This window comes from Pocillopora damicornis, chromosome 10 (assembly GCF_964200805.1).
Source record: "Pocillopora damicornis chromosome 10, jaPocDami1.2, whole genome shotgun sequence".
Classification (NCBI taxonomy): Eukaryota; Metazoa; Cnidaria; class Anthozoa; order Scleractinia; family Pocilloporidae; genus Pocillopora; species Pocillopora damicornis.
Window position 1 is genome coordinate 5,565,327 of NC_142679.1, and position 19,674 is coordinate 5,585,000.

Below are 19,674 nucleotides of genomic sequence, written 5' to 3' on the forward strand. Positions count from 1 at the left end.
GATCATATTTCACTTTCCACACTCAGTGAGAGGAAAAAAAAAAAAAAAAAGCTGAACGCGAGAAAAACGCGCGAGACGCGAAACGAACGCGCGGATATTGAAAGCGTTCTGAAAGCGGAAGTTGAATACAAAATGCATCGACCTCGATGACTGATGAACTGATGAACATTATCAACGGATTCAGGGAAGGCTCAGTGTGAGTATTTCCTTTAATTTTCGTTGCAAAACCGTCATGGTGCGACTAGCTTTGCAGGCCGGATATCACTTAGAGAGCAGTGAAATTCGTCGCTTAAAAGAATGAAACAGATTCGTTAATTTTGCATGACAATAATAGTGCAAATTCCTTATTCCTTTTACAGTCACAAAACCATGATAAGCGGTTCAACCTCTGACGCTTTTCAAACGGATGTAATCCTACGTGATGCAATTATCTTGAAGTTATGTAGCGGAACAAAGAGTTTCACATGAAAAGTCAAACCACGGAATCCTCGTAAATATGTCATGCTTCATACTCCATGCATCAGGGTAGTTTTGGATTATGCGAAATAAAAAACTCACTGAAAGGTCACGTCCCGAAATAGTTATTACATAGCACAAGCTCGATTTTCCTTGCAGGAAATACAGTATCTTGAAAATGAAATAATGACTTGTTGTGAAGGACCAATGCAACAATTTTGTGGATATTTGTTAAAGCACTACTTCGAATTTTACATAGACGAAGTCAGCCTTTTACCAAACGATTTCTGAGTTTTCCCCCAATTTCTAGCTGTTGTCTTCGTTAGAGTTTTCATTTTTATTTCAGTGTCTAACCAACCTCTTGGGTAAAATTTCCGCACAGCCCCATACTATTGTAAAACAAATCTGTTTTCCCAATGGCAATGTATTGTTTTAGTCATTGTTTTCTCTATTCAAAAACTGAATGCATAATGAAGTATGGGGCTGTGCGGAAATTTTACCACCTCTTGTTGTTACCAAAGGAATGGATAATTGCACTTAACGAGACCGTCCATCACTTCAGATAGTAACCATCTCTTCACGTAGCTGAGTGTCGCGTAACAGGCTTTGAGTAAAAGAAAATATTTTCTGAAATGGATTCCTTTGGGATTTGAGTGGAAAACTTTGGTAAAATCAACGTAATATTTCCTCGTGGTAACATCTTCCTGGTTCTCATAAAAGATTGACATTTTAACACGATACTAATCAAATTATTAAGGAATGTTAATATCTTTTAAACTAACGCGATGTTTCTCGACTTGATTGGAAAGGTTTTTGCGTTTTTAGCCTATAGCTGCCGCTTACTATACAACAAAGTTTTCTCAGCAAGCCTTAGAAGGTTTTGTCTTTGTAAAACGAGAATATTCGATCCCTGGATAGAAGGCAGCACTAAGTGATTCTCCTGGATGAATTTCAGAGTGGCAGTTATTTCATTTTCCATTTTCCATTTCTAGATCGGCTTGTGCAAATAAATAAATACTTAATGGAGGAGTTTTTTTCCAGTAATATTTTAAAAGGAAATTTTAGCCCCGAGAGAGAAGAAATTTAGTATGGGACCGCCATTCTAAGATAATGATGACCGTGTTTTGGGTCACTTAATTTGCAAAGGTGGAATTATTTTTGGAACTCCTTAAGGGAATTATCCGCGTTTACTATTGAGTTGGAGAACAAGAGAAGACTGCCTTACTTTTTTGCGTACTCAGAACTGTGTTCCTTCCACTACGTTCATCATTCCCGCCAGGCCTTTCGAGCAGAGGCTTGCTTGGTAGCCGTTCAGCTTCTCTAAAACCGTAATGGCGTCGCAAGAGCGCCAATTTTGTTGTCAACAACGACAACAAATTTGTTTTGTGACAAGAATAAGGCTGTCAATTGATGTGGCTCATTTTTGGAAGCAAAGTGACGATACTGGTGGACGATGAAGAGCCTCTTTTAAACGTTTGGTTGACAGAAATATTGAATTTATTGAGTTGAGCCAAGGAAAAAGCTATGTCTTTGAAAAGTAAGAAATTTGAAAGAGGAGTGATTGCTTCCGGATCAGCCGAAAACTTGTCAGCGAAAAGACCAAGCTCAGCTAAGAGTAGCAGGCCAAGTTCTGCAGATGCAAGTAAATATTCAGCGAGATCAAATGCAAGTTTGGTGAGTGTTGTTCGTGTACGTTTCTGCAAGATCGGTTAAATGATTGTCATCGGAGTAGTTGTTGTTGGTTGGCGTTAGAAAACATTGCCATTGGGTGTTTGATATTGAACTTATGTTGAAGTAGATAAGTGGAGGCACTAACAGCTTAAAAACCTAAGGATGGCCTGTATGACAGCGTTTGCCAAGACCTAGCTGACATGCTATTTGTAATGTCACATATCTTTGGTACTGTACATTTTTCTTGCAAGTACCTAACCTAGACGTTGGTTTAACTTCTAAATACCTGAGCTACCTAAATACCTATATCCAACCGCATTTATACGTGCAACATCATTACAATGACTTTATTCTCTATAAACAGGATTCTGATATGAGTGACTTTCTATCAGTAACTGGAACAAGCAAAGTTCCCAAGAAATCTAGTCACCATAAAAGAAGTAAGCCATATTTTCTGTCTGTCTGATTACAACCATTTTCTATATGGTACTTATGAATTACACCACAAATCACTTGCAACTCTGAAAATGCTTTGCATGCTTTACATGTGCATGAATTCAACTGACATATTTTTATCAATAAGATCACTGAATTAAAAAAAAAAATTAAAAGGGATTTTGACTAAGAGACTTCAAACTAACTGTTATGGCCATTGTGAGTTATGAAAGTGCCACCCCAATCACCATTCTCTTTTGCCACATTTCTTTTTGTGAACTTCATGTAGAAAGTTGTAGAATATTGAGTAAGCTGTGATCCAATGATAATATAATCAAATATCCTATTTAATGAACTACTTAGGGCAGCATCAGGGAATATTGGTCCTCTATCTTTTTCATTTAAACAGAGCAAAGTGTATAGGGGAATATTTCCCAATGCAGCCATTGCTCTTGAACAATAAGATGTTGATATGTGCAGAAATTGAAATTATGCTCTGTGATTTATGTATTAAGGTGGCAGTGCAGGCATTGTGAGGCCACAACACAATGAGGTTCATGTATCTGGTAGCGACAGTGACAGCGCAAGGACTAGCAGTAGCTCAGGAGCAAGAAGGAAGAATGTTAATAAAAAGACCATTCCCCCAGCAAGGTAATCTTTTTAAAACATGGTAAACCAATTACAAATCAAGTAAGCATTACTTGTTGAACAGAAAATTTTTCTAATTGGTTTATGCTGTTTGGAACAACTTGCAGCCTGGTGTGATAGTGCAGTCTAAGTGAAATTTAATAATCCATGTTGGAATGAAATTCTATTGTGCTTCTGCTTAGGTTTTCTGAGGATCATATCCCACACATCATGTCTCAAGCTAAAGCTCGCACTAAACCTAAACTGGCCACAACATTCCAGGTAATTTTGTTCAAACATGTGTATGTGCTTCAGGTAAACACTCTTTAAAATGAAGGTACCAGTAAATGATGTGTCACCATCCCCTTCTGAGATTCAGGCCCTGATGAAGGGCTATTGCTTGAACCTTCTGCTTTTGAAACTCTGGCCAATTAACATCATACTGAGAAGATTTGCATGCTTCTAAGTTGTCTCTCACTTACTGTGAATCACCTGACAGTATGGATAAAATGCATACTAATGTTAGGATGTATTGAGTATTAATGATGTTGATATCTGAGGTCACTGATTTAAACATGTTATGTTTTTTTATTAAGCGCCACAGTAATGCTGCCAAAGCAAGCCCTAATGCTCTACCAGACAGACCTTCAGCAATGGCGCAGCATAGTGTTCAACCTGATGAAGTTGATGAATGGTGGCTGTCAGCTTCTGATCCTGCACCAGTCCCTCTACTGTTCCTGCAGTCTCCTACAGAATTGGACAAGAAACATAACTGGTGGCCTGGTGCAAGCAAGACAAGCAATCACATAGATGAAGATTTTCTTCAAAATGATATCAACAATTTGCGTCCTGGCAATAATGGTTTTGATCAGAATAACCTTGATTTTGACATTTTTGAAGGCGATGCAAGAATCAAGGGGGACAAATCAACAACAAAAAGAGAAGATGTACCAAAATTGTTTCTTGATGAACTTTTAGAGGATGAGGGTGAGAAAAAACGGCGGAAAGCTGCTGTGAACATTCAACGTTGGTTCCGTGGATGGAAAACCCGCAAGCAACTTAGAGGACAAAATGCTGTAAAGCAACTCTTAAGTCAGAAGAAAACTGAGAAGGAGAAACAGATGGTCAGTGACCATGCAAATGTACAGATGGAGGTAAACGTGTTTAATAACATAGCTGGTAAATTTGTATAATCAAATTCAATTGTGCGAGTGTGCTTTATATTCCTATTGTGCATGCTTATGATGTCAACAAACAAATCCCTCAAGAAAAAAAAATTTTCCATTAGCTTGAAAATGTTATAAAACAATTGGTTCATACGTCATCTGTGTGTTCATCAAGATATGAAGCACTTGGGAAGTTTGGACACATCTCTGTATTATGCATCTTTTGTGCTCTCCAAACTTCCCGCATGCTTCATATCTCGATGAACGCATGCTGACGTATGAACCAATTGTTAAGTGTTATAGTAAAAAAAAGATATACCTAATTTGATGATCAGCAACCTGGTAACAGTCTAAACTTTCCTTTGTATCTCTTAACCAACTTAAGGATCAGAAGGAAGATGAAAAGAGGAAACGACGAGAAGAGAAAGCTAGATTGGCAAGACAGGCTGCTATAGAGGAACTACAAAAGAAGAGAGAGGAAAAACGGAATGAGAATCAAAGGAAGGCAGAGGAAGAACTGGTATTGGAAGTGATTTTTTATTGCAACTGAGTGCAACTTGAAATTTTTGTTTGACATTCAAGTAGGGTTTCAGCCATGCTGGAAGATCTGATGTTATCAAGAGTGGCACTTATCTGTCATTCTCTTTCATTACGTGTGCCTGCTGCCAAGCTGTGCAAAGCTGAAGCAAACCTAACAAATTAAACTAATTTGATAATTATAAAGCCTACTGTGGTTGTGAAAAGAGCATTGTTTGAAGTGTTCTTAGTTGAATGAATCTTAAGTATTCGGTGATTACATGTAACTTTGCTTTTGTTTTTTGACAGGTTTTTCTCCAAGCTAGTGGGAAAGTCAGCAAAAAGAAGTCAGCAGATCTCAGTTCAGCAGTCAAATCAAAACCCAAAGGGAAGAAGAGCACAGTAGTAGGTGCATCCAATAGTGCTGTGAAAAATAACGAGCAAGGTAATCCCATTGAAATAACATCCAGACCTGGGACAGCCAGCAGTGTTGGAAGGAAAGTTGATGAGTTATTCCAGGTATGTCCAGTGTTTTCCTTTTCAGGCAGTAACTGGTAACATTTACTACCTGTAGTACCTCTTATTACCATTTAAAATTGCTTGGAATTCTTGAAAATTAAACAGGTAAAAGGACTGCTTTACCGGTTTGAAAATTTATTTTACCTGTCATGCTTAAAATAAGGGAGAACACTGTATGTCACTCAGATCTATAAGGGGAAGTATCTTCCAGGAATGATTTTGAAACGGCAAGATATTAAAAGTTAGCCATGGTTTGAGATAGCAGGGTTCAGCTGTATTGTACATTCATGTAATTATATTTTGATCATAAACTGTACAAGTTTGTGGATTGATAACTCATGTTTTATTTACTGCAGGAATCTCGAGAATCTCAAGTTAGCACAGCTGCTGCCACTTCAGATGAGCTAGCAGCAGGACCCTTATTCTCTGATCGCACAGATGACACAGATAAGATAATAACCAGGTATGTTATGTATTTAGTTGATTAATTAGTCTCAACGATATGAAAAATCTCATATTTGCAACCTTGTCACTCCTAAGATCCAGAAGAAAATCTACTCAGCTGATAAACATGTATTTTTTTTAAGCTCTCAGGTTGGTGGTGAAAGCAAAACAACCTTTGATGACCTCTTGGAGTCCCTCAAACAGCTGGAGGAGGAACCCACTGATCTGCTTCCTGTAGAGCAGAACAGTGCACTTAAGTTTGGTGGCTGGGGTAAGAACTTGTTGGATTATTTTTTTATTATAATTATTTTGATTTTGTGTAATTTATCAGTGCAGTCAATCTATTGCATTCCATAACTTGTACAGTTTTCTCCACAGTTTTAGCTCTTGACTAAACATTAAATTTAAGGTCTCAATATTGGAACAGCTTCGAAGGTTTTTTTTTATTCTTTTTGGATGTGAATTGTTAACTTTATGACATTTTGGAACTGTTATTTTTAGGACAAAATTTAGAGGATGGTGAGGAAGACAAGGTAAGCTTACTTTTCAAGTTTTTAGTGAAATAAAGGAAAAGTTTAAATCAGGTCAAGTGATGTAATCTAGCCTGGAAGGCTGATTTTCAAGCACTTTGGAAAAAATCCTGGACATTTCCCTAGAATGTCTTGTTTTTTTACAGACCAATGTGGGAAGAAGACATTTACTTCTTATTTCATGTAACTCAAATAATGGAGAATAGTGCATAAATTTTCAAATAGTTGGATCATGTTTGTCCATTTGTTCTTTCTTCCCTCCACTGTAGGCTTACCTTTCTCATGCTTCATTGGGCCACTTCAACAAAGATAAGCTTGAAAGGTAATTGCTTGTAGAGATGGAATGAAATTGTAGGCTTTAAATTGTAAAGTTATTGTTCTATATCATAGGCCTGTTTCATCATTCTGTATTTGACATACACAGCAATTGATTGTGATGCCATTTTTTCAGCAAAAGTTTAGTATATTTTTTCTTCTCTTCTCAATTGCAGTCAAGGACAGACAGGAAGTGCATTGTCGGCTGAAAAACTACGGTACAGCTTTATCTACTCATGCACTCTTCAATGACTCATTTGAAAATCTTTGTTGAAGGACTAATGAGAAGGTTCAGACTTTCATATCCCTATTAGTAATCAGCCTGATCAAGGACTTGAGATTCTATAAGAAGTGTGACATACCCATTAACATACATCTTCCATTTTAACAATTGTGGCCTTGAATACAACCTGTAGGGCAGGCTTGATAGCAAACCTTGCCACTGAATTGCTAGTCATCTTGAAATGTGATATGCTACTGTATAGCATTGACATTAAAATTTTTGCTGATTGGTAGAAAGTACTCAAATATGCAAAAAAAAAAAAGATAATAATAATGATGATGATGATGGTAATAGAAAATATGCCACAATAATGTACTACCTTAAGCTAAATAAAAACCTCAGGGTGGGAATCAAGTATTATTTCATATTCATGGTGTTCAGAATATCTGTCCCAAATTCATCTCCCTTGTAGCTCTCCCATGTTGCCTTGATGCAGGCAAAAAATTTGGAAAGATAAGGTCTCTTTCCTTGTGAGTGTTCTGCTGCTTCAAGAGTATGTTGCAAATTATTTCCTAGCAGAAATTTCAGTCACCTTGAACTACAAAAATTTGTTACTGCACAACAGGAGAAATTGCTAATCCACCGAAAAAAAAGGACATCCTGCAAAATGTCCTTGTTGCTTGAAATCAGTATTCAAGATATGACTTGTGTAACTTTTTCGTTTAGGAGTATCTTGACATTTTTGGATGAGGTGGAAAAAGCAGAAGATGATGCCATCAGTGAGATAAGCCAGGTTGGTAAATGAATTCCAAGAGATCGCCAGCATTTTAAATTACAACTCTATTCCTGCTAGAATCTTTAGACCTTAAAATTAAACACTAACAAACTTGAGGGCATGAAACTGTCTCAAATTCATCGTGTGAATGTATCAAGATAGGGCTTGATCCTCCAATAATTTACCACATTTCATACAATCTTTTTACAAACACGATGTTTTCCACAATGCTGATCTCACGTGTAAAGACACTTGTTACTCATGAAACTAAAATTTTTCGCGCAAAAATTTTGTCTCCCAATTTCGAGTGTCTTGAAACTTGTTTCGAGCGTCTCGAAATTCGACTCGAACGTCTCTTAACTCGACTTGAGCCTCGATCCCCAAGGTCGAGTTTTGAGTGACCGTCACTTGCTTTTGAGAGGTACTGTCTAAGGCATATATAGTCACCAACACGTTCTCTATAGTGCAATGGTAGAGCATCAGACCTTGATCCGAAGGTCTGATGTTCAAATCTCGAAGAGGAACTTTGATTTTGTCTCAGAGCCACGCTTGTTACCAACAACAATTAAATTTAGTTGTGGTGGTGCTGTACAATATTTTTCAGGCACGAGACGGTGCTATTTCTCGTGGACTACCGTCATCAAGTACCTCAGCTTCTGTGGCAGTTGACAGGGAGTAAGTACTTACAGTTACCTAGTCAGTGTAAACAGTCGCCTCTCAAGCAGACTATCATGAACCCTTTACACTCTAACATCAGTATGCATATTCTCCATACTGTTCTCTATACATTTCTTAATATACTGCCGAGGAGAATTCTTTGGCAAGACACTTAACTCTCACCATGGTCCTCTTTACCCAGGAAAATAATAGACCAAGAAAACTTGACAAGATATGATAGGGGAAGGGATCTGGGGTTTCTATAAAAGCAGATGACTAGCGGTCTACCGCCGCCTGTAAAACCTCTCACCGCCGGCTGTTGAGCTTGCGAGCTGGCTCTCGCGGCCGCCTATTACACTATCGGCAGCCGCCCACGAAAAAAGTTATTGAACTCATTGAAACCCCCAGGGGATGTTTCTGTAGATGGACTGACATTTGGCCGAAAAGTGATTCAATACTCTTAGTCTCTCTTTCCTACCGGAGAAGTTGTGGCAACGTGAGGAGGAAGAATTATAAGATCGCCTTTAGCTTTCTCCCTACATTTGTCATATTTTGTGGTCTGATAATCTGGATATAATTTGTTTATAATTAACTTACGTTTCCTGTCTGGTCATAATCTTGACTTTGTAAATACTCTTTCTTCGCTGCAGGAAGGAAGAAGCCGCGCTAGAATCAGCAGCAGCAGCTGCTTCGGATGTTACAACAGCTATGATGGCGGTAAAAATAGAACTGGAGGAAAAGAAAAGGACTAATGATCTGCTGCAGAGAGCTTTGGTAGGATATGATCTGGGAGAGAATGGGAAATGATCTTCGAGAGGATGGAAAATGATCTGGAGGGGTAATGGGATATGATTTGGGAGGGGATGGGAAATTATCTTCGAAGGGACGGGAAGTGATCTTCGACGGGATGGAAAATGATCTTGGAGGGGATGGGATTTGATTTGGAAGGGGATGGGAAATAATCTTTGAGGGAATGGGAAATGATCTTCGAGGGAATGGGAAATGATTTTCGAGGAAATGGGAAATGATCTTCCAGGGAATAGAATATGGGAAAGAGTGGGGAATGATAAGGGAGGGGATGGGAAATGTCCTGGAATTCAGCAAGAATACGGTAGTCTGGGAGGGGTGGGAAGTAATCTTTTGTTTGAAGATGTGAATTACCCTTCTCACGCTTTGTGTTATGGTTTTTTAATCGGTCGGAAAGAAAATTCAAATATATGCTCTTTTGAATTTGTCATTGTCTATAATTACTCTATTGGTAATGTATTGGCTCTGACACTAGAACCAACAGCGTGAATTCACCCTGAGGCAAGCGAAGGAGATGGAAAAGGACGCTAAACAACGGCTGGCCATACAACGTCAGGAGTATGAAGCAGCCATACAGAGACATTTGTCCTTCATAGACCAGCTGATTGATGACAAAAAGGTGTTAGGGGAGAGGTGTGAGGAAGTAGTGAACAAACTGAAAAGTACTGACAAGAAGTACGGAGATAAAGTCAAGCAAATGGAAGAAAAGTGAGTATAACCCTCTAACCCCCAAGATCTGATTGTTAATTCTCCCCTCTTGCTGCCACGCATTTCCTTGTAAATTAGTTCCAAGAATTTGATGTCAGATCAAGGTCACAACATCTGCCTGATAAGTTTGAGTATTCTGATTGCCTGTTTGCTTAATAATGTAGGGATATCTTAGGGAGAGGTTATATGTTAATCACTGCTGGGAGTTGAAGGGTTAATAATACACTGTCTTTAGGCGTAGCCTTCAGGGTGTTTTTATTTGTCTGTTGTAGAAAATTTATCTGGAATGAATTGATGGCTTTCCTGTTAAATTCTCGAACCTCCTACATTTATATTTCGTGTGTTGTTGTTCTCTGTCATCCTAGTAGTCTCTTTGATTAGTGAACGTTCTTCATGAACTTTCTTGGTCATGAAATTTTCAATGCCATTGAGAGATTAGAGAGAAGTTCCTCATTCTATATTCTTAAAGAACAGTAGTAAAAGTCTTTGTGGCCTCACTTTCGTTGATGGCATCAGGAACCAGTCGTAATTTGAGAAATAATATCTTACAGGGGAAATAACAAGACTATCTTTCCTTTTAAGTCATCAAGTTGAATTGAAGAAACAAAAGGAAGTTATACTGGCGGCAGAAAAATTACGACGAGAAAAATGGATTAATGAGAAAACTCAACAAATCAAGGTAAAGAATCCTTAGTGACATGGTCGTTTCGCTTCCAGTAATTTTAAAATGCTTAAAACGCTTTATGCCTTGTGGGGAACGCGGTATATATTTGGTTAGCGCCCTTGAGTCAGCATCGAGAGGTCTGGGTTCGAACCTTTACCTGGGTTGAGTTCTCGGGCAAGACGCTCCACTCACATACTGCCACTCGTCAACATGGAATTTAAATGGTTCAGATACAAACAACATTTTAGGAACACGCGAAAAATGCCGAGAGCATTTGCAATTGACTAGCGTCCCTTCCAAGGGAGTGGAAATCGCTTCCTGCTGTGGAAACCAAACTAGATCCTAGTTGTGTGGGCCATTTAGCTCGTGTGCAATTTTAGCCTCACGCCTTGTAAACTCGGTTTGAAATTTACAGGAAGTCACGGTCAAAGGACTGGAACCTGACATTCAAAAACTGATTGCCAAGCATAAAGCGGAAGTGAAAAAGATCAAGTCTACTCATCAGGTGGGAACCTCATTGGTATCTGCTGATCATGGCGTATTGCGAATCTGGAAATCTGATTGGTTTTCTCTGATAAACTGTGATCGTTGGCGCCTCGATTTCTATCAGAAGCTCAGCCTTTCCTTGCTACAAAATAGATATAATTGAATACTTTCACGTGGCTCCCTCTCGTTGTCACCCATAGTGTCCGCAAGGATTAATGACTGATCAGTGAAAACGTGTTTTACAATTGTGAATTATTCGATGACAGGCGGAGCTGCTGGAGGCCGATGAACGTGCAGGCAGAAGGTACATTCAGCAAATAGAAGAACTGAGAGATCAGCTGGAAAGAGAGAAAGAAAATGCCTGTGCTCGAGAGAGAGAACTCTCTCAACAAAGGTAAATATTCTTTCAGGTGTGAATTTTCTTTTCAGTTAAAACAACAGCCAGTGCGGCAGATAGTAGATCATCGTCGATGGTTGGTAAACTTAAACGAGTTTTTGTTCTAGTAGTTCGGAGATTTGTATAATTAAGTGTTCATTTCCTTTGTTTTTGTAGGTATGAAAAGCAGCTGGAGCAAGAGGAACAAGCTTATCAACAACAGAGGCGGCGACTGTACGCTGAAGTACAGGAGGAGAAGGAAAGAGTAGCACTACAGGGTCAGAAACAACGACAGGAACTGGACGAGGCGCGAGCTGCCTTGGAGGTAAGTAAAGGTGTCCTGTGGAATTGGAACCACAGATATAATCCAATAGGAAAAGTAAGATCGTCTAATTTGGCCTACATAATCATTATTATTATTAATATTTTTCAAGTTTGTTGTTCGAAATTCGTGTTGATCTTCTCCACTTTTAGCCATCTTTGTTTCTTCTTCATTCATCATGGCCTCTTGAGTGTTTTTCTGTTTTACCGAACTAAAGGGGAATTAGATTATGAGCTCGTGATGACTCGATATGAATCGTGCGCTCAAAATTTAAGTGGTTTTGTTTAAATCTACTCGTCACTCAAAACGTGACAAGTTGTGCTCAAGCTTTTCTTTAAGTCGTTTACAACCACTCACTATTAGGTTTGTCACGTGACTTTCTATCACGGAATAGATTACTAGTAGTGTCACCAATAAAATTGCAGCATTTGTGTTGGAATGTTAGTAGATTTATACTAATATTCTTGAAGTTGGGGTGTTAAACACGTCCGGAAATACAGCCTCTCAAGCCTTATAAACCACGAGCGTAAGGACAGAACTGTTTTCAGACTATCCCAAGGTTTCAGCAATCTTCGTTTCGTTTCGTTTTTGGTACTTAGCTGGTTTTTATTTTTGTAGGAATCTCACAAAAAGTCAATCCTAGAGATGCAAACTTCACACCAAAGAGCTATTGATGATCAAGAAAGAAAACACCAGGTAAAGAAATATTCAAATTACTTCCGGCCAATTATCTTTAGTAGCATTATGGTGGATGGACATATTGTCGCTCAATTTAATCTTTGGTTAAATTCAACGTTCTTGCACACGGCCATTCTCAGCCTAATTAAGGACTCTGCAAATATATAAACCGACAGAGCAAATTGCGAGTAGATTGAGCGTATATTTTTTTCTACGTAAGGGATTACGACACTCCTCTGTTGCTACATTTACGACATCTAACCCGCTGAGACTTTTAGTGGCTTCAGTAGAGTTTTATAGATGTCTCACTCTGTGTATTCAGACATTTCTGTCTTTTTCTATCTGTTAAATACAAGTTAACTGAGGGAATCATTGAACCTAAGGTGGGTTTTGGTTTGCATTGCAGTTGGAAATGAATGAGTTGAAAGAGAGACTTGAAATTGAGAAGCAGGGGTGGATTGAAAATTACATGAAGAAGCAGGTAGGGTACTTTAGAGACAGAACTAAAATTTACTCTTTTGGTTTTGAGTAATCGGTTATATCATAGAGTTTCTGGAAACCTGACCTCTAAAGAATAAATCAAAGTAATGTGGCCCTTCATTTTCCCTCAGAACTGTTCCTCTTTGTTTTTGTGCGTTTGTTTACAGGATGCCATGTTAATGACTAAAGAGCGGGAGCTGAAAGAAGCTGTTCGGGAAGGACGCGATAGAGTAAGTAAAGTCGACGATTTACGCTTTGCAGAAATTTTTCTCGTTATTTCATCTCAGTGTTCTTGAGGGGAGGCTCATGCCAATTTATTGATGTTTACTTTCGCATTTCGTTATACTTTTTAATAGCTGGCGGTTTGTCTGACATTGTCTGTCTTTCTCTTCATCTGTGTCCGCCTGTCTTTCTCTCTATCTATCTGCCTACCTTTATGTCTTTCTGTCTGTCATTCGCTCTGAAAAAGGGCTAACGCTCGAAAAGTCAGCTTTGAAACTCTCTACGGTGGCCAATTTACGTTACCAACTCAGCTGATAGTACTAACTTACCCTGTCTCTGTCTGTTTGTCTGCCTGCCTGCCTGTCTATTTGCCTGTTTGTCTGCCTGTGTGTCTGTTTATCTATCTGCTTGTCTGTCTTCCGGGCTGTGTGTCTGTCTGTGTCTGTGTCTATTTATCTGTTTTCTGTCTCTCTTTTACGCATATTGTCTACCGTAGGAAATTGAAATGGTGATTTCAAGATTGGAAGAAGAGACATCGTTGGCAAGAGAAGAATGTGAGCGAGCCGCGGAGAACAGAATCAAGTAAGTGTCTAGAATTGACATCTTCCTGACCTAAGCCTGATTTCATATGAGGTTTAGTCAAAAAGGCGAAAATGTATTCAGTCATCGACGATCGACGAGTGGAAAGTCCATGTTGTATTTCAATGAAGTTAGATTGGAAGTACTGTTAGATTGGTTTGGTCTTTCAATTACTGTCGTGATGCTAGTCGTAAATGTAGTTTAGAATACTTAATTTGTCAGTTTGCTTTTAAAATTTTTAAACTTCGCGTAAACTTAAATCAACCAATTAGACGCAAAACTAACTCGGGAATACAGAAACATTTTTGGTTATGTGCCGTAAACATAAAAAAAGACCTTTTCTGCTCTAAGAAGCACTATCGAAAGTTTAAGAAAACACGAAATCTAACGACGGCGTATTTCTGGCTTTTAGGCGAGTGAGAGATAAATACGAATCTGAACTGAAAGAACTAGAAGAATCTGAACGGAATATGCAGGAAAAATACAACAACATGAAGGTAAGAAACAAACACGAATTTGTATCAGTTAGTTGGTCACCCGCGTTTTCCCGCGCCTTGAGCAGTTTGGTTGGTTTTACTTTGAGTTCTGATTGGCTGTGGTGATTACTTTGGTTTTGGATTTACGACACTCGATCGAAAAGCCCTCTAGTTACGATCAACCGTCAATTATCATTTGCAGTTATATTTTGACCGGTTGCCTCGGTTGTATAATGATGAAAGAGTGAGATTTTCAGTTTTATTTGGCCCGTGTTTGATTCCGGTTTGCGACCCTCTGTTTTATTAGCAAGAACACCTCCATTTATAATGAAGAACCCTTAGGTGTTTCGAAAATGTTATCAGTTGTTTACGAAAGGGGATTTGCCAATTTTTTTTTTTTTACGTTCCAGTTATTATTCAACTTATTTAAATTCCCAGTCATGGCAGAAGTACTCGTTTGTTACAGGCTCGTTTATCCGAAGTTGAAGGAGAAAATGCGCGTTTGAAGAGCATGTTGAAACAAAAAGATGAAGAAGTGGAAGGAATTGATAAAGTGGCCAAACGGCTACAGGAAGAGAGAGGGAAGGTGGCCGACATCATTCGGCAGGAGTTCGCTGACAGGTTTGTACTAATAATAATAATAATATTTTTTTTTTTAAATTTTTATTAAAAAAGTTGCACAACGTTTTTAATCGCGACTTCGTGGCTTGTAATCCTACATTTCTAAACAGTTGAACTATTTTTCCTGTTAAAAAAGACATGTTCCCGGCCTCTAAAATTCAAAAATTTCAGTTAAAAAAAAAAACAAAAAAAAAACCCCTATATATATATATATATATATATATATATATATATATATATATATATATATTTATATAGCTGTTGAGTCTAGGGAAGCCCTGCTTGACCCTTCTCTATTTTCTATAATAATAATAATAATAATAATAATAATAATAATAAAGCACCCTCACGTGAATTTATCCCAAACCAATTAAATGCAAACATTTAAAAGCCAGTCGCGATCTGGTCACACGCGTTTTCCCGCGCTTGAAGCTGGGTAGATTTATTAATTTGAGTTACCATTTATTCCTTCTGATGTCCTTCATTCCGAATTGCCTTTGAAAATAGTTTGGTTCCGGTGAGCTCAAGCAAAATACGATCTTTTCGAATGCCTTTATGCAAAGAGATTCAGAAACTTTGAATTTTTCACTTTTAATCCAGAAAAACATATTTGTTAAGCTATTTGCTAGATGTTGAATGCCTCTGCTTAAAGACGAGGGTCGGTGCGAAGCCTTTGATAATTGATTGAAAATTCCATTTCAGTTAGCCTCGTTTTCAAAGTGAGAGTTTTGCAACTCGGAAATGACGTTATGTTGTTAGCAGATATTCAATTCTTTTCTGCATATTCTAGGCTTGTAACCACTGACGAAGACAACAAGCGTTTGAAAACAGAAGTGAGCGAAATGAAGGCCCGTCACAGATTAGAAATAGAACGAGTTACACGAGAGAAAGAGCAAGAAATGGAGGAAGTACACAAGAGGTTGGTTAATTGCCTAAGACGCAAAGATCATGTGGCTGGTGGGTTAAACTCTGCTGGAATCGGAAGGTCTGGGTTTGAGCAAGGGAGACCTGAGCTCTGAAAAATATTTTGAGGGGGGTGGGGCGGGGGAAGAGCGATACTTACAGAGTGGTTGTAGTGAGAAAATTGTGATAAACGTCCGTGGCCATGCTAGTCGGTTTGGTATACAGTTTTGGTAATTTGGAATTTTCGCAAAGATTTTGAAACGATCTGATCGACTAACGAGCTTCGATAAAGCATCCATGACCGCATCTTAAGCTGTACGAATCCGTGGTCGTTAGAAATATTTCTTTTTGCATTTTTCTTCCATTTAAATATGAACAATGCTGAGATATATTTTTATTCTTAGTTTTCAATCCCCTTATCGCCTGAGGTGTCCCTTGATCGCCGGCAGATATTTTACAGGTTTTGAGTTTGTACGTGTCTAGTTCGTTATTTTTTATTGAAAATTTTTATCTGTTTTACACCGCTAGAGTAAGGCAGGCCATAGCTAAAAAAGAAGAAACTATGAAAACACTGCGGGAACAACACCAGGTGAGTGTTCTGAAGTCAGTTTCATGAACCCATGTTTTCAATCTCGTCATACGCATCACAAGTTTGCTCAAATCTGAGCATGGCGGAAGCTGCTGTTTTCACCCGTCTGACACTCGTTTCTTTCTGTTTGCTAATGAAAAGTTAAACTTTGACGGGAAATTAGATCAGTGATAGCCTTTGACCAATGAAAATACTTTTCTAGATCCATGGTTTTTTTTTTTTTACACACATTTTTTTTTCTTTTTGCACAGGCTGCCATGAAACGAGCGGAACATTTGGAATTTTTACTCCAAGAACAAAGAAAGAAATTGCTGTCTTGAGGCTAACCCTTATCTCCCAATAGTGCTAACGTTTTGCGACATCGCCCGATGTATTACCGAGTTCTTCCGAAGACCGCGCGATTAAAGTCGGTACGTGTCAACACAACCGAATGTCAACCAAAGCTGGACACTTCTGCATTGTTAAGTGCTCAAATGGACGTTCAAATCCCACAATAAAGGGGAATTCTAATGGATTAGGCACCATTGGTAGAGTAACCTTTGCCCAAGAATCTATTTCTACTGCTCAGACCCAAATGAAGATTTTCGATATCTCTGTCAATAGAGGAACCAGCATATATGTATTTATGATGTTACGTGCATTTTGAATCGACAGTAATAAATTTTTAAACTGGTTTTTTATTCTCTTCCTTTTTGTTGTTGTTTCGTTTTGTAAGTTTGCCGGAAAACACCAGAAAACTTAAAAACTGGCGTGTTCTGGTTATCGGCAAAGTGATTTGCTTCTAGAAAAACTGCTCTGTAATGGTCAACGCTTCCTTTAAACTGCACAAACGAACCGATAAAACAGCATAAGTAAAAGTGTAACAATTATGAATTCCGCCTGTTACAGATGGTATGCATCATCATCATAACAAAGGTGAAACTGACTGGAAACGAAATGTTTCTTTCTCATGTCTCTGCACTGGTGGATAAGAAAGATTTATATAACTGACTGATCAAAGGGTGATTGACGTAAACTTTCTGTAGACGAGCACGGTAGCTTTGGACTAGAGCTAGCTTTGAAATTTTACATGTTTGTTCGTCTTCCGAAGATAAGCAGCAACCTTGTGGGTGCTAATATTACGCAAGATCACTTAAAAAGCTCTTCTATTGTAGCATAGCTTTCTTTCATGATATTTTATCGCAATCTTTAAGCTTCATGAGAAACTCTCCCACAAACCTGTCAGTATTATTTCTACAATCAAAAACAATTATTGTTAAAAGGCGAGGGCAGATGTAATAAGAACTAGCACTAACATATATTTCAGTCCGGCGCTTCTTCATCGCTACGTTCAAAATCCCTTGTGCGTTTCACGGCTTTCTTTTCTATTTATGTCATTTCCTCTTGTGCTTTTTTTCCACGAAGACAGTAGTTTCCTATTTTAAAATGAGCACAGCTGCTTTTACTTAAGTTTTTCCCCAAAAGTGCCTACGACACGGATTTTTTTATATTAATTTTCTGGTCAATAGCTGTTTTTAAAATTATAAATAATCGACCTCAGTGCCTAGTGAGTTCTCCTTGACCATTTTTTCGTGCATTGAAAGTACGATTGGCGGCCGAAAAGTGTCCCCATAAAGCGCTCCGCTAAAACGATCATGTTACATCGCTGTGACGTAAAAAACTGTGAAGACACTTCGGTAACCATGGTGGAGAAAGGAGAAATCTAGAAGAAAGGACGAGCGTATTGCGTTTAACGTATGACGTTCGCTGACTGATACAAAATTACAAGAGATGTGAGATATTTGTGGGAGTCAATGGAGAGTTTTCACAGTTCTCTACGTCATCACCCGCTAATTCGTTACCAGTCCACGGGACACTTTTTAAGACAAAATAAGAGCACTTTAGAGCCCAAAAAACCGAGTTTTAAGATTTTTGAACTTTTTCTTCTATCGAAATTGGTTTGTACATATGATAAGCAAAATATTCCGAAGCACTTTGAACAATGGAAATGTGGTGGGCGTCATATATTTACACTGGACTAGTTTTTCCAGTGCAATTTCCGCGGCATTTTTCACGGTTTTGCTGTCGTGGCAAATTATGATTTCATGAAACGCTGCTTTCGTTGAAGCTATTTAAATAAGATATCATGAAAAGCATACGTATTTAATGCAACTGGTACGTTGATCAGTAGAAATATACTTTTTTTCAACGAAACACCTGTTTTTTGTTTTTCTTTCACTAGACGTAATTGCATTTCAGTGCCTGTATAGGATTCAAGGATAATGTAGCAACATTCGAACGGTTTGTCGTTTTATGCTGGGTGTGCCATAAACTATATAGTAACATTTCTTCGTTACACTTTTTCTGCCGTTATTTTGAGAGAGAATCATAAGAGCAAAACTGTAATTTTTTGTCAGAAATAATCTCCTTCTTCCAATTTTGTCTTCTTTAGCGTTATCATACAATCAGTCCTCAGAACCTTTGTTAGACAGCTTCCCCTTTGCCTTTATTCAAGAACTGAGTGCACGAAGACTGCGTTTATAATGTAAGTTTTCTCTTTTGTGCCCTCTTTGAGATATGTCATGGGTTTGTTCCTTAAGTACTTTCCAACTCAAGCTTCACATACCAACATTCTTTCTTAATTTTTTTCCCTAATTTAACGGTCACTCTCAAACAAACTTCTAATTGCAAACACCCGCCTTTGTTTCATGCGTGCCTTCACCATAACGACGGATACTAATAACACGGAAATGAAGTTATTTTCATTAGAATGAATAGTTTAAAAAGATAAAATCAGAGCTAAGCGTTTTTTCCAACAAACAGATTGCAAATCAAGCAGCCACCAGACGCTGCTGTAAATTTCGTGGCGGCCTTCTTGTTGGCATAAAAAATTCGCTGTCGGCGTTAATTTTACGAAGGGAAATTCTTAGAGAACCCTATAATTGGAGCGTTGAAAAAGTTTCTTTTTGTGTTGTGCGACCAAACCATGCCTTTGGCAATCATTTTGGAGACAACCACCCTCTGCGTCATTGGTTCAGCTGCGTTTATTGGTAACGTCAGCTTGTTCATCATCGTCTACAAGGACAAAGATCTTCAAACCGTTACCAACTTGTATATTCTCAATCTGGCTGCGGCTGACATCATGGTGTCGATATTAAGCATTCCATTCACAGTTGTAACCATCATCACAGAGGATTCGGTGTTCGGAGACTCCGCTTGCGTAGCGCTCGGCTTTTTCACGATTTTGTCCTTCATTGCTTCGGTGATGTCTCTTGGCATGATCGCCATCAACCGATATTTCTACATCGTCAGATGGAACACTTACTCGAAGATATTCTCCAGGAGAAAAGCCTTGCTATATGCCGCCGCAGTTTGGGTAGTCGCCTTATCTTTGGCTTCACCTCCGCTTTTAGGCTGGGCTGAATACCGCTTTATCCCTGGAAAATCTTA

At 38.5% G+C, this 19,674-nt stretch overlaps 1 protein-coding gene and 1 pseudogene across 3 annotated transcripts; both read left to right on the forward strand.

Annotated features, from left to right (window-relative positions):
* Positions 1–23: 23 nt before the first annotated feature.
* On the forward strand, positions 24–16,919 carry LOC113674693 (centrosomal protein of 131 kDa). 3 transcript variants are annotated; one of them, XR_016180454.1, is made up of 31 exons: positions 54–196; positions 360–490; positions 1,698–2,130; positions 2,492–2,567; positions 3,078–3,213; positions 3,393–3,471; positions 3,786–4,343; positions 4,741–4,875; positions 5,181–5,390; positions 5,747–5,853; positions 5,978–6,105; positions 6,336–6,367; positions 6,634–6,686; positions 6,856–6,897; positions 7,629–7,695; positions 8,282–8,352; positions 8,985–9,108; positions 9,617–9,849; positions 10,432–10,528; positions 10,929–11,018; positions 11,266–11,393; positions 11,553–11,700; positions 12,316–12,393; positions 12,782–12,856; positions 13,023–13,085; positions 13,574–13,659; positions 14,069–14,153; positions 14,543–14,753; positions 15,544–15,672; positions 16,185–16,245; positions 16,497–16,919. XR_016180454.1 is itself a non-coding variant. In XM_089184888.1 (31 exons), the coding sequence occupies exons 3-31, from the start codon at positions 1,981–1,983 to the stop codon at positions 16,563–16,565; spliced, it is 3,465 nt and encodes a 1,154-aa protein (XP_089041014.1). In that variant the 5' UTR covers positions 54–196; positions 360–490; positions 1,698–1,980; the 3' UTR covers positions 16,566–16,919. The 3 variants fall into 3 exon arrangements, 2 of the variants coding, with proteins under 2 accessions (XP_089041016.1, XP_089041014.1); XM_089184888.1 differs by having other exon boundaries at positions 14,599–14,753; XM_089184890.1 differs by lacking the exon at positions 360–490 and having other exon boundaries at positions 24–196; positions 14,599–14,753.
* A 1,961-nt stretch (positions 16,920–18,880) lies between these two features.
* LOC149038616 (G protein-coupled receptor 161-like) overlaps positions 18,881–19,674 on the forward strand; it is a 1,529-nt pseudogene continuing 735 nt past the window's right edge.